Source organism: Dasypus novemcinctus, chromosome 9 (genome assembly GCF_030445035.2).
Source record: "Dasypus novemcinctus isolate mDasNov1 chromosome 9, mDasNov1.1.hap2, whole genome shotgun sequence".
NCBI classification, from domain to species: Eukaryota; Metazoa; Chordata; class Mammalia; order Cingulata; family Dasypodidae; genus Dasypus; species Dasypus novemcinctus.
In genome coordinates, this window is record NC_080681.1 from 109080398 (window position 1) to 109093671 (window position 13274).

Below are 13274 nucleotides of genomic sequence, written 5' to 3' on the forward strand. Positions count from 1 at the left end.
GGAGAGGGAATAGGGAGTTAATGCTTAATAGGTACAGAGTTTCTGCTGGGGTGATGGGAATGTTACCGCTGAATTGTACACTCAATTGGTTGAGATAGGAAATTTTATGTTGTATATATGATACCACAATTTTTAAAATGAAAATAAAAAGAGGATAGGGTGAGGCCTATACATCCTAAAGTGCTTGTAGCTGTACCTCCTGGCTGGTCAACAAAGGGCAGAACAGAAGAGTTTGCACTGGACCACCCATGGCCATCGTTTGCCTCAACTTACCTGCTGATACTAAAAGAGGTCTCCTCCCTTCTCGGCTGTGTTTTTCTATAGACTTGGCTAGCCCTGAGTCTCCACAGGGACCTTGTGGTTCTCTCCTCCCTTGGACCCCAACATCTACCAACAAAGCCCCAGCAACTCACCAGACCCCAGTTTTGAGGCCTGCACCAGCTGAGGCCAGTCCCTGCTTCCCCAAGCACACAAACCCTTATCTGCCCACATTACAGATGGACAAACTGAAGTTCTGAGTGGGGAAGCAGGTGCTTGTCCAGGGCCATCTGGCAAGTGCAGAGCAGCAGAATGGAGCCAGGTGTGAGTAAATGCACAGTACTGCCATCTACACCCACTCCAGTGCCACTCATGACCCTCGGGCAGCAATTTGAGCCCCACTTCCCAGGAGCTGCATGGCTCTGGGTCTCAGACCTGTTGACCACCCTTGGTCCCTGGCAGTTCCCTGGACTTGCTCCTGCATCCCTTGACTTTTCCTGGGTCTTATTGGTCCTTTCAAAGATTTCTTATGCAATTTGCACACACACTAAATACCTGAATAAAATAGGAAGCACCTTCGAGAAGATAATTGTGCAAATCCACAAAGGTGTAGAACAAGAGTGGCTTATAGGAGCGAAGAAGGGGGCACAACCTTAGTGTCCCACAGAGGGTTAGGCATATAAAGTATGGCACATTGTCCAGGAGAGCAACTCCCACCCCTCACTGACGCCATAAAATCTGTACCAATGATGATGGAAGATGGCTGAGAAAAGTCACAGGATGTTCATGGAACCACTTTGGTAAAATTGGTACATGACCGATAAAGTAGTAGTCATAATGGTAAACATAATAACAGTTCATGCTTACTGGGAATTAACACTGTGTCAGGCCCTCTGCATTAAAAAAAAAAATCAGTATTTTAACTTGCATACTTCCTGTCTCCATCTGGTTACTGATTACATGTGAAGCAAGCATGCTAGCTTGATAGCTTGTCATTTATCTGGGGAAGAGGATCGGGCAGTCAAGGCTCTGTCGTCAAAGCTTAAATTCCAGGAAGATATATGTTAATTGCAGATAAGGGTTTCTCTGCTTTGCCACACAAAGGACTCTTCTGTCCTTGTAAGCTAGAAAATTTAAGGGTGGTAAACACCATTTAAAATTTTTTTAAAAAATTTACTTATTCCCTCCCATCCTCATTGTTTGTGCTTGCTGCCTGTTCTCTATGTCCATTTGCTGTGTGCTCTCTGTGTCTGGTTGTCTTTTCTTTAGGAGGCACTGGGAACTGAACCTGGGACCTCCCACATTGAAGAGAGGCACTCAATCACCTGAGCCACCTCAGCTGCCTGTTTTGTGTCTCTCAATGTCTTTCCTCTTTGTTTCTCTTTGTTGCATCATCTTGTGTCAGTTCGCCAAGCCTGCCTGTCATGCTAGCTTGCTGTCTTGTTTGTTTTCTCCAGGAGGCACCAGGAACCGAACCTGCAAACATCCATGTGGTAGGTGGGTGCTCAACCACTTGAGCCACAAGTTATGCTGCAAGAGAGGAAACAGCTTCAAAGGCATTATTCCAATGAAACCATTGGCTATTCTATCAGAATCACAGAGATGGTTTATCCTCCCCTCCAAAAAAAAATACCTTTAATTCTGGAAAATTTTCAACATATTGAAAAGTAGAGGGAATAGTATAATTCAGTTTCAAGTTTTTGGCCCACCAACAGTCTTGTTTCTTTGCTACCCTTACTCATTTCTCCAACTGGGATAATCATTTTAAGGCAAATCCCAGACACATCATTTCATCCTTCAGTACTTTGAAAAGGGTACTTTTAAAAATCATAAAAGTATACCATGAAATTATCAATAATTCCACAACAGCATCAAATGCAGGGAGGAACTTTCAAGGTACAGATTCACAGGTCCCACCCCAGACCTACTGAACCGGACTCTGATTGTAAAATGGGGAAATCTGCATTCGTAAATAAAATTTTTCAGGTGATGTTGAGGTCCAGGAACTGGATCATTCTGCATAGGACCTGCTGGGCATCGTCGAAGGAGCCACATATATAACATAAGTGGACCTGGCATTTTCGAGCATCTTGACGTCTTGATTAGTCTTTGGTTAGTTGAAATCTTGCAAAGCAATGTAAATATATCATGGGAAATTATTGATTTAAAGGAAAATCTGCTGTAAATGTTTTTATAAAGTGAATATATGTAGCTGGCTCTGATTTAAAATCTGCACTTATTGAAAATTTACAACGTACCTTGCATTAAGGGAAGCAAGAGGGACCTAAAAGATACACATTCATAAAGCATAAACATTTTGCCCTCAAAGGGGTGATAAGACAAGAATCTGAGCCTAGGGCAGTTTGAAATTGCAACACAGCTGAGCTTGGCCAGCAAGAAACTCCTCCTGTGAACAGCACCCACCTCACTTGCTCTGGTGAAATGACCAGCCCTGTATTTGTCTACTTTTTAATTCCAATCCAATTCATAGGTATTTTTTTAAAGATTTATTTATTTTGTTTATTGCCCACCCCCCATGGTTTCCTTGTCTGTCTGCTCATTGTTTTGCTGGCTGTGTCTGCTCATCTTCTCCAGGAGGCAGTGGGAACTGAACCAGGTGGGAGGCAAGTGCCCAACCACCTAAGCCACATCCACTTTGTGCAAGTCGCACCATCTGGCTCTTTGCCACAGGGTGTGGCATCTGCATGTCTTCAGGATGCATTTGACTGAACTGGAACCTCTCATGTGGTAGGCTGGTGTCCAACTGGTTGAGGCACATCCACTTCCTCATAGGTATTTAATTAAGGGCCAGAAGGTGCTCAGAGCTGAGCTGAAATGTTAAAAAAGTACAAGATCCATCCCTGCCCTCAAAGAGCTTAAAACTTAGCGGGGAAAGCGAACTTGGCCCACTGGATAAGGCATCTGCCTACCACATGGGAGGTCTGCGGTTCAAACCCGGGGCCTCCTTGACCCATGTGGAGCTGGCCCATGCGCAGTGCTGATGTGCACAAGGAGTGCCGTGCCACGCTGGCATGTCTCCCGCATAGGGGGGGCCCCACGCGCAAGGAGTGCGCCCCATAAGGAGAGCCACCCAGCATGAAAAAAAGTGCAGCCTGCCCAAGAATGGCGCCGCACACACAGAGAGCTGACACAATAAGATGACGCAACAAAAAAAGAAACACAGATTCCCAGTGCTGCTGATAAGGATAGAAGCGGCCACAGAAGAACACACAGTGAATGGACACAGAGCAGACAACTGGGCTGCGGGGAGAGAAATAAATAAATAAATAAATCTTTAAAAAAAATTTAGTGGGAAGATAAGGTGAATACTTATCTGAGATATTCTGCAAGAGCTTATGCAGAGGTCCTTTAACTTCACTGTGCAGAAAATCCCCTAGGAATCTTGCAAATACATAACTCTCCAGGTTCTATACTCAGAGATTCTTTCTGATTCAGTTGGTCTGATACAGGGACCTGCAACCTGCATTTTAACACCTTCTCCAGGTAATGCTGAGCCTACTGGTTCTTAGACTGTACCTTTAAGAAAACCAGGAAGCCTGGTAAAGGTTTCCAAACTGGGAGTCCTGAGGCTTGAAGAGGCACTCAGCACGCCAACCAGAGCAGGCAAGCAGCATCCCACGCCACCCTAGCGCCCTGCCTGGAAGGAAGATGACTCCTTTGCGGGGAGGATCTAGGAGTCTTCCTGTTCCTAGTGGTGTGGCAAGAGGCTTGAACCTCAGACTCTTCTCTGGGCAGCGCCATACCCTCCAGCCCACGATCCCGGTGACCAAGGATGCTGGGGATGATGGGGTGACTGGCCAGGGAAGTTCCCAGCCTTTCTGTAAAGAGGACACTTGTCAGAGGCCAGCGTGGAGTCCACAGGCCCCGACCCCAGGAACCGCGGCCCGGGGCTACTTCAAGTGGGTGGAGCATCCAGCCGTCAGGGAGGGAGGTCTGGTTTCTGCAGGTACCACCACTGGCTGTCCTGCCAAGACAGCCTTCCGCCTGGGGCTAGCATCTCCCCCGCACCTGCATGCCCGAGGGCGGCGGGAGTGGACGAAGGTGGCGGTGGAGTCATTTCTGCCGAGATGGCAGTTCCTGATGAAGTGCCCGCAGCGCGCTCTGTAAGGGACACAGAAAGCCAGCCACGCCGGGTTCTGATCAGAGTGCGCCCGAGGGGAGGAACCGCTTCCAGGACGACTCCCTCGGAGTGCGCATGCCTCCAGCCTGAGGGCAGAGGCACGCCACGGCCCCCAAGAATCCCCTAGTCTTGAGTGGAAGAACAAAAGGAGACCTTAGCAGTGTCCGGCCGGAGAGGGGAGACGTGAGCAAGCCTCGGGCAGCCTCCAGTCTGAGGGGGCAGGCCATCAAGTCCTCAGGAGTCTCCAGGCTGAGGGGGGAGATACACCCCTAGTCTCAGGAGCCCCCTACACTGAGGCGAGGAGCCACATTGCTGCCCTCAGGTAACCCAAAGCCGAGTCCTGCAAACCGAGCCCCGCGGGGCGGACCGTGGGCCCAGTCCTCGCCCCGTCCTCACTCCGCGAGCCCCGAGCGAGCGGCGCACCTCGGCGAAGGCCGTCGGGCATTCGTCGCAGGCCGGGGGCCCGCGGCCGGTCGGGGCAGCTTCGGGGCACTCTTTGCAGCCGGTCACCTCCCCCCCCTGCCCCGCGGGCTTTTGCACACGACGCGCGGCGGGCCGCTTCACACGGGGTGGCGGGGGCCGAATAAAGCTGGCCGAGCGCGGGGCGCAGGGGCCGGGGCGCGGAGGTGGGAGTCCCGGGCGCGCCGAGCGCGAACCGCAGCTGGGGAGGGGCCGCCCGGGAGCCGCCAGGGCAGGCGCGCGGGGGGGCGCACGCGCCCGGGCGGCGGGAGCAGGTGCGGGGTCAGCCGAGCGGCGCGCGCGGTGCCCCCGGCACTTTGCGCGCCGCGGAGCGGCCGGCGCGCGACTTCCAGGGCGCCCTCGGCGGGGCGGCGGGCGCGCGGGGCCGCATGGAGGCCACGGAGAAAAAGCATCTGTTGGACGCCAGGCCCGGAGCCCGGTAAGGCGAGAGCGTGGGGAGGCATCGGAGGACCCTCCTCGTCAACCTTCCTGGCGGTGGGCGGTTTGGGCCAGCGCTTGACCTGGCCCTCGGGAGAGGGCTGGGCTGAGGTGGGAGAAACGGGACATGGAGCACGGGCTGGGGAACCATCCTTCCCGCAGGGCGGAGCGCTGATCTTGGCCTCTGCCCGCCAGGGGGGAAGTCGGATGCCTGGAGCCCCGTGCCCGGCCCAGCACTTTGCCCCCTAGAAGCCCCGCCCTAGGGAGGCCCTCGTCCCCAAGTGCCCCAGGGAGGAGGAAAGGGGGGGGGGTCTGACCTTCTCCCCCAGCCTGAGCTAGCTCCTTAGCGCTCCGCTGAACCGCCCCGCCCCTTGGCCCGTCCCCAAGGTCTCCTCCAGGCCCTGGAAGGGACAGGGGAGGAGGGAACAGGCCGAGCCAACCCCCTCCCCCCGCCCAGACTCTTGGACTGGTCATCCCATCTCCCAACCCCTCACGGAACACGGGCTTCTCACCTTCCGGTCACTCCTCAGAGACTGTCAAAGCTCGCTGTGTCCTTAGACGTTGTCTCTGTTCAACACAAGGGAACGCCAAGGCCCCATCGCCAGGTGAGGCTAGAGCCGGCCCTCCTTGCCTGTGTCTCAGAGCTGAGTCCTCTCCCTTCCTCCCCGACCAGGTCATACACGGGATCGCTGTGGCAGGAAGGGGCTGGCTGGATCCCCCTGCCGCAGCCTGGCCTGGACTTGCAGGTCATTGAGCTGGCCGCCCAGAGCAGCCATTACTGCCATGCCCAGAGGGCTCCCGGTGCTGGCCGAGACCCCAAGAAGGAGTGGGCCCGGCGCCAGCTCTATGTGGCCTCTGGCATCTGCCTGGTGTTCATGATCGGTGAAGTCATTGGTAAGGCCTTCTGTGCTAATTAACTGAAGTGAGGGCATGGACGATCTGGGTGATCCAAAAGGCTTTTCTCCTGGATATTCCCAGGAATATGAACACATGTATTGAGCACTCACTCTGCTACCCCTTTACATAAACACTGTCACTCACAATAACCTTGCGCTGCCATACGGGTGCTGTTAACCTCCTAATTTTACAGAAGGGGAAACTTAGGCACACTAAGGTTAAATAACGGGTCCAAGAGTCACACACAGTGGGTAAGGGAAGCCCTGAATGTCTGTAAGGAGAGAGCATTTGCTGAGTTCCTGCTCTGCTTTCCTGTTCCTATTTGGATTTTCACGCTCACCCTCTTGAAGTCGATGCTGTTACCCCCATCGCTTGGATGTGGGAAGTTGAGGCCCAGAGAGTGAGACATTTGACCACAGTTACACAGCCAGTGGGTAGAGCAGTCTTGAACCCAGTGTGGTTGTCTCCAGAACCCCTGGTCTACCCACTGCACACAGCCTGGGGAGGCAATAAGGACCCTCCACCTCCCTGGCCCACCCCTGCAGGTGGGTACCTGGCACATAGCTTGGCCGTTATGACCGACGCAGCCCACCTGCTCACTGACTTTGCCAGCATGCTTATCAGCCTCTTCTCCCTCTGGATGTCCTCCCGGCCGGCCACGAAAACCATGAACTTCGGCTGGCAGCGAGCTGGTGAGGGCCCTGGTCAGGCTGGAAACAGGGCTGGGGGCTGAGTGGCTCTGGACATGGGTTCTCCGGGGGCTGCAATGGATCGAGCTCTGAGTGGGCTGGGAGGATGACCTGGGCGGGTCAGCCTGGCCTCTGGGAGCTCGCAGTCTGATGAAGGAATCCTGTCCCTTGTCCCCCAAACTCCCAGTGTGTTGGGGGAGCCCTGGTCCCTGCCTTCTGGGAACTTTCAGGATGCAGAGAAGGAGAGGTCACTTTTCCTGAAGAAATTCAGCGGCCCAACTTCAGTAATAAAATGACAGGCATTAACCTGCCCCGAACTCCATGGAGCGGCTCAGTGGAGAGGGGGAGAGGGAAGGTCAGCAAAGCCTTCTGGAAGACAGGTTTTAAGGCCTCTTCAGGTCGCCTCTGGGCTGCCCTGTCATTTTCCCTCTTGATGGGAAACGACCCAGCCTGTCCTCTCCAGAAGCCCGTTGGCCAGCTGAGCAATGGGTATATTTTTTAATAGGTCAGTTTCTTAACGTGTAAAACACAAAAGGCCGACCCAGATGACGTCCGTCTCTTCTAGCTCTGGCATTCTTAAATGTTTGGGTGGCGGGGTGAGGTGCAGCCGTGCCAGAGCCCAGCGAGCCCCCGCGTTGCCTTTGCAGCCCGGGGATGGGGGCGTGGGCCTCCTCAGCCCGGGGCCCACGCTGAGGCTGGTGCTGGGGGTCGGCTTCCTCCTCAGAGATCCTGGGAGCCCTGCTCTCGGTGCTGTCCATCTGGGTGGTGACAGGCGTGCTGGTGTACCTGGCGGTGGAGCGGCTGGTCTCTGGGGACTATGAGGTCAAGGGGGGGACCATGCTGATCACGTCGGGCTGCGCAGTGGCCGTGAACATCATGTGAGTATGGCCACGTTTCTACCCTACCAGTCCCACCTCCTCCCACGCCTGCTCACATGCCCAGTCCTGATGGAAGATCCATTACAGGCCGTGGGGCAGATTTCCCCCAGTGCTCTGAGCACTGGCACCCGAAACACCTGGGTCTTGCCTGAGGCCTAGGCCAAGGCCATCTGGAACTGCAAATCTGGGGCAGCATCAACTTCAGACTCCACCCCCCCCCCTCCCCACTTCCGAACCTGTCAGTGAATAACTTTGGGGGCTTCATACCTGAAACGGGGGAGAGATGAATCTAGTTCCTGCAGGAGCAGATGTCCCTGGGGGCAGAATGGAATCCAGCCCTTTCCAGGTTGCAGTGAGACACTATGGTGCAGAGAGCGGTGGCTTTGGGCTCTTTCTCCCCCTTGCTCAGTGGTCTTAGGCAAGCCCTTCCCGTCTCTAGGCCTCTGCTTCTCGGCTTCTCCAACTGTGGCATGGCAGGGTAAACGAGATGCCCTCCACGGTGCCCTCCTGCTTTGAGATTCAGCACTGGGGCCTTGTTATGTCCAGACTCATCTTGGACTGGAGCTGAGCCTTCTCTCCTTTGGCACTTTGAACCAAGGCCATGTGGCCAAAGACTGCACATAATCTGGGGGGTGGGGTGAGGGGATTTGGACCTCATGAGGAGGCCGCACCAGACAGGTGGCCTCTGGCTAAACTGAAGTCTGTGCTAAAAAGGAGCCACCTGGCTTTGTCTCTGCTTCCATAGAATGGGGTTGACTCTTCACCAGTCTGGCCATGGGTACAGCCATGGTCACAGCCACGACACCGGCCAACAGCAGGAGAACCCCAGTGTCCGAGCTGCCTTTATCCATGTGATCGGGGACCTTCTGCAGAGCTTGGGTGTCCTGGTGGCAGCCTATATTTTATATTTCAAGGTTAGAGCTGGGAGCAGTGGGGGTGGGCTGGGGAACAGGGGAGTGTAGATCATCTGGGGGCTCTTCTCTGCACAGGGCCCTTCCCACATTTTAGACCCTCCCAGCTCTGGGCAAAAGAGTGGGGAGAGAGAAGGAACTAGCATTTTTCCAACACTTACCAAGTGTCGGCACTTCTAATTTTCACAACAGCCCCAAAGGGTAGGTGCTGGTGAGCCTTTTCTGCAGCTCAGAAAAGTTCATTGTCTTGCTGGGCATGATACAGCTGGCAGTGTGGTGCTGAAGGCCTGTGGGTGGCCCACCACGCCGAGGCAGTGTGGTGGAGGAGAAAGAGCCAGTATTGGAGTCAGGCCTGAGTTTGAAGCTTGGCTCCTCCCCATGCTAGCCATGGGATGTTGAGTGAGTCACTTCTCCTTGAGCCTCTATTTCCCCATCTCTAAAGTGGGGCTCTTGGACCAGATGGCACCTGAGGTTCCCTTCAGCTCTGTCCATGTCTCAGCACCTTGGGCAGGGAGGGGCGGGGGGAAGAGACTGCCTTATCCTAAGCTCTGACCAGCCTACCCGCTCTTCAGGATGTGGAATAAAGGGTGGAGAACTGGGAGGCAGGACCACCCTGTAGAAAGAGCCCCTCTCCCCACTGCAGTGCTGGGTGGGAAGGGCAAGGGGAAGCTGAGGCGGTGACCCCTGGCTCTGCCTTCTTCTCCTATAGCCAGAATACAAGTTTGTCGACCCCATCTGTACCTTCCTCTTCTCCATCCTGGTCCTGGGGACAACGTTGACCATCCTGAGAGACGTGATCCTAGTGCTAATGGAGGGTAACCCGGGCGTGGGACTCCCTTTTTGCTCTGGGCCTCCAGCTCTAATCATCCTCAACTTAGGGTGTATGGGGGGGGTGTGGGGTGGAGGCAAGGATCCCAACACATTGGCGGGGAGCCATGGTCTGGAGCCTCTGGCAGAGGTTGGAAACCCTCCTGGGGCCCTGGGCTAATCTTGGCACCAAGCTGGACTCACAGGTGTGACAGTTTCTGGAAATGCCCTGCCCTCCCCCCCCCACTCGTGCCTTCCCTTCCCAGTCACCAGCCCCAAGAATGCCTCCTCCCCTGCTTGGGTGCATCTTGCCTGCCTAGTCTGGTGGCTTCTGGTGAGGTCTGCAGCAGCTGACGCTCCAGCCCTTCCCCACAGACCTCCTCAGCCTACCCTTGCCTTCCCTCAGGCAGGAGGAGGGCAGAATTGTGCTTCTGATTGCAGGGTGGGGTGGTTCTGATAAGGACAGTCAGAGTCTGACAAGGTGCCTGAATGGAATCCACTCCCAGCTCAGACCTGTTCTAAGACAGCTCAGGGCCTGCGCCCCTGCCTTGGGGGATGCTTGAAGGGGTTGCCCAGTAGTGGAGAACTTTCTGCCTGGAATTACTGCGCTCATTCACTGGCTTTCTTGTGCTCAGGTCTCATTCTCTGTGATTAGCCTGAGTCTGGGATCAGCAGGAATGTAAGCTGCAGGTCTAAGCTTTGTCCTCTAAGAATCTGACAGGCCCAGTTAAGAGAGGTGATGATAATTATAATGATACTCCACATGCTTCTGTCCTTCTTTGCTTCCTTCCATTAAAAAACTAGCTCTTGAGCACTTACGATGGGCCAGGCACTGCCCAGGGAAATGGTGATAAACAGCACAGGCCGCCCAGCTCTCATGGAGTGCCCGTTGGAGAGCCGGAGACTGATGATAAACAAATTAGCAAAACGATCATTTCAGGCAGAGTGCAGTGTGAAGAGGACAGGATGGAGGGCTGGGGTGGTGGGGCCACATCAGCTCCGCTCAGATGGGGATGGGTGGGAGAGGCAATTTCCTTGTCCTTAGGGACCCCCAAGGGCGTGGACTTCACGGCTGTGCGGGATCTGCTGCTGTCGGTGGAGGGGGTGGAAGCCTTGCACAGCCTGCATATCTGGGCGCTGACTGTGACCCAGCCCGTGCTGTCCGTCCACATCGCCATCGGTGAGTGGGCACTCGGGGCGGGGAGAGGGAGAGGGCAGCCAAATGACTGGGGGATTCCCGGGTCCAGAGGGCCGCAGATGCTTGTGGTGCCTGTTTATGGAACCTGGCCCCTGCTGAGTCCTGACATGAATGCTCTCATTTGACCGTCACAATCCCACTGAGAGATGAAGAAACTGAGGCTGGGGGTGGGGGTGCCCAAGCTTTTATGGCAACGAAGTGGCTGAGGAAGGCAGATCCCGAGCCTCAAGGCTGGTGCTTGTCCTGCTCTTCCAGGATCTCAGCAGGTGTGGGGCCGGAGGGCTGCCTGGTGCCAGAGTGGAATCTGGGGTTTCTCAATCTCCATGGTTCCCTCTCCTGTTGGAGAAGGGTATGAGACTTGGGCTCCTCAGGGCTTCTGAGGGACCAGGAGTGAGTGAACCATTCTCTAGTGCCTTCCCTGGTGTCTCCTTGCGGTTCCCAGCCCAGAATGCAGATGCCCAGGCGGTGCTGAAGGCGGCCAGTGCTCGGCTCCAGGGGAAGTTCCACTTCCACACGATGACCATCCAGATAGAGCACTATTGTGAGGACATGAAGGACTGTCAGGCGTGCCAAGGCCCCGCGGACTGAGCCCACTGGGGTGAGGACAGGACTTGCAGGTGGTGGGGCCGAGTGGCCGCCAGGCCCAGCCAGGACTCTGCCTCCCTTGGCCGTTTCAGAAACCAGGTCCCCCTCCTGACCTCTGCTCCATTTCAGTATGGAGAAGGAAGGGGGCTCCCCTAGGAATGGGCTCCTCCCTGCCACCTTCTATCACTCTGCTCTCCCCAGGGTGGGAATTGGTAGGGATAAAGCCAGTGTGACCCTGCTCCCCCAGCTCCTGGGTCTGACCCTGGCAGGGCTGGATTTGGGCCTCATCCCCAGTAAAGCCGTCCCACCACGGCAGTGGGCAAGGCAGTGAGGCTCGGGAGGACAGAAAGGAGCCTGGCCGCAGAGTCCCCTGGCCTCCCTGCCTCATTTCTCCTTTTCAGCCTGTCTAGCCTTTGCCTTATGCATCTGTCCAGAATCCCTGGAACAGAACCCCCCACCCCTGCCTGTAACTGTGGCTTGAGGGGGTCATGGGGGCTGCGGTATAGTGGGACCCTGCCCTCTCATAAGAGTCTCCCTGAGATGGGAGCCTGGGGACACCTGAGGCCTGTCTGTGCCTTCGTCCCAGGGCAGCGGTGACGCTTTCCTGGAGGGGAGGCTTCTTACTGGGTAATGGCCTTCCTTCCGGCTGAGTTTACTCCTTCCTCATTCCCCCAGCCCAGGTGGGTGGGGAGCAGGGATTTCACCTCAGCCTCACGGCCCCTGGACCGCTTCTCTTTCCTTGATGGTGTCCCAGGGGACAAGGAGCCTGAACAGATACGACTGGGCCAGCTCTGCCACCAGCGTGGCCTGACCTGGTCAGAGTCCGGGGACAAGGATGCAGAGGGACTGGCCACATAGCCTGGGGACCAACTGGGAGAGGAGCCACTGACTCCCTGGGTTTGTGTGTGAAGACTCCTGAATTGGGGGCTGGGGGGAGGGGGCCTGTCGCCATTCTCACAGAGAATGCCCAGGTGCCAGGGAGCCCAGGGTGCCCTTGGGCAAGTGGCCTCTCAGTGCCGCCGCCTCATCTGTGGGGAGAATGTTGATGCCCGCCTCGCTGGGTTGTAAGGCTGAGAGCCAGCGTATGGGAAGCAGCAGGTGGTACTGAAGTGTGCTGGTTATTTTTATCCTCTGGGGCCCCAGGCTGCCTTGCGGAGGTCTCAGGTGGGCTCCACAGCTTCCCTGGGGGCAGCGCTGCTAGATTCCTCTCAGCTCTGCCTCGACTCTCAGCAGGGGATGAGCTGCTGGTCACTCCTAACTCTCCCCCCCCAGAGTGAGTCTGTCCTCCCATCTGTGAAATGATCTTTGTGCCTTTCCAGCACGGGGTCAGGAGGTTCATGGGTGCCTCCTCTCCCACCCCCAGTCTGCCAAGAAGTCCTTAGGGGTGGCCTTGAAGTGTGCGAGGGATTGCCAGGGGCCCTGTGCCGCTCTACCACCCTAGCTCTGGCAGGCCTCAGGGTCCTGAGCTTCGCTATATGCCAAGTCCTACCCCCTCGCCCAAGAGAGAGTCTTTACTGTCCCCCATTTTTACAGGGAAGAAAACAGGCTCAGAGAGGTTGAGTCACTTGCCTGAAGTCACATAGCCAGAGGGAGGCAGGTCTGGGAGTTTTGCCTCATTCTCCCCGCCTCCCCCTATAGCAGGGGCCAAGGGCCTGCTCTGGGCTGCGGGTTGGTACAACGTGAACCCTGAGTCTGGCATTGCCTCCCCGTGGGCAAGGCCATGCCTTGGCAGTTCAGTGGCCTGGGTGCTGCAGCCGCACAGCTGGGAGGGGAAAGGTGCCTTTTCCCGCTGATGGCCGGGCACTCAGATCCCTAGATCCCTCCCCACCCGGGAAGCCTGCCTGGGCTGCAGCTGTGTGCTTCCTCACTCACCCCAACTGCTCTCACCTCTCAGCCAGGCTGCTCCCGCCCCCTGTCCGTTTAGTTCCCAACCCCCTCCACCCCAGCGTCTCACAGTTCCCAGGCCTCCCAAGGGGCAGACCTCTGTGTCCCTCCAGCTGTGACTGACTCCAG

General features: G+C 56.0%; 1 protein-coding gene across 1 annotated transcript; it reads left to right on the forward strand.

Moving 5' to 3' along the window:
- The first annotated feature begins 5213 nt into the window (after window positions 1–5213).
- On the forward strand, window positions 5214–11364 carry SLC30A2 (solute carrier family 30 member 2). The gene is made up of 8 exons (XM_023586598.3): window positions 5214–5297; window positions 5970–6190; window positions 6739–6885; window positions 7607–7760; window positions 8506–8674; window positions 9381–9486; window positions 10524–10658; window positions 11119–11364. Exons 1-8 carry the CDS (start codon window positions 5248–5250, stop codon window positions 11262–11264), a joined length of 1128 nt encoding a protein of 375 aa, XP_023442366.1. The 5' UTR covers window positions 5214–5247; the 3' UTR covers window positions 11265–11364.
- Window positions 11365–13274: the final 1910 nt, after the last annotated feature.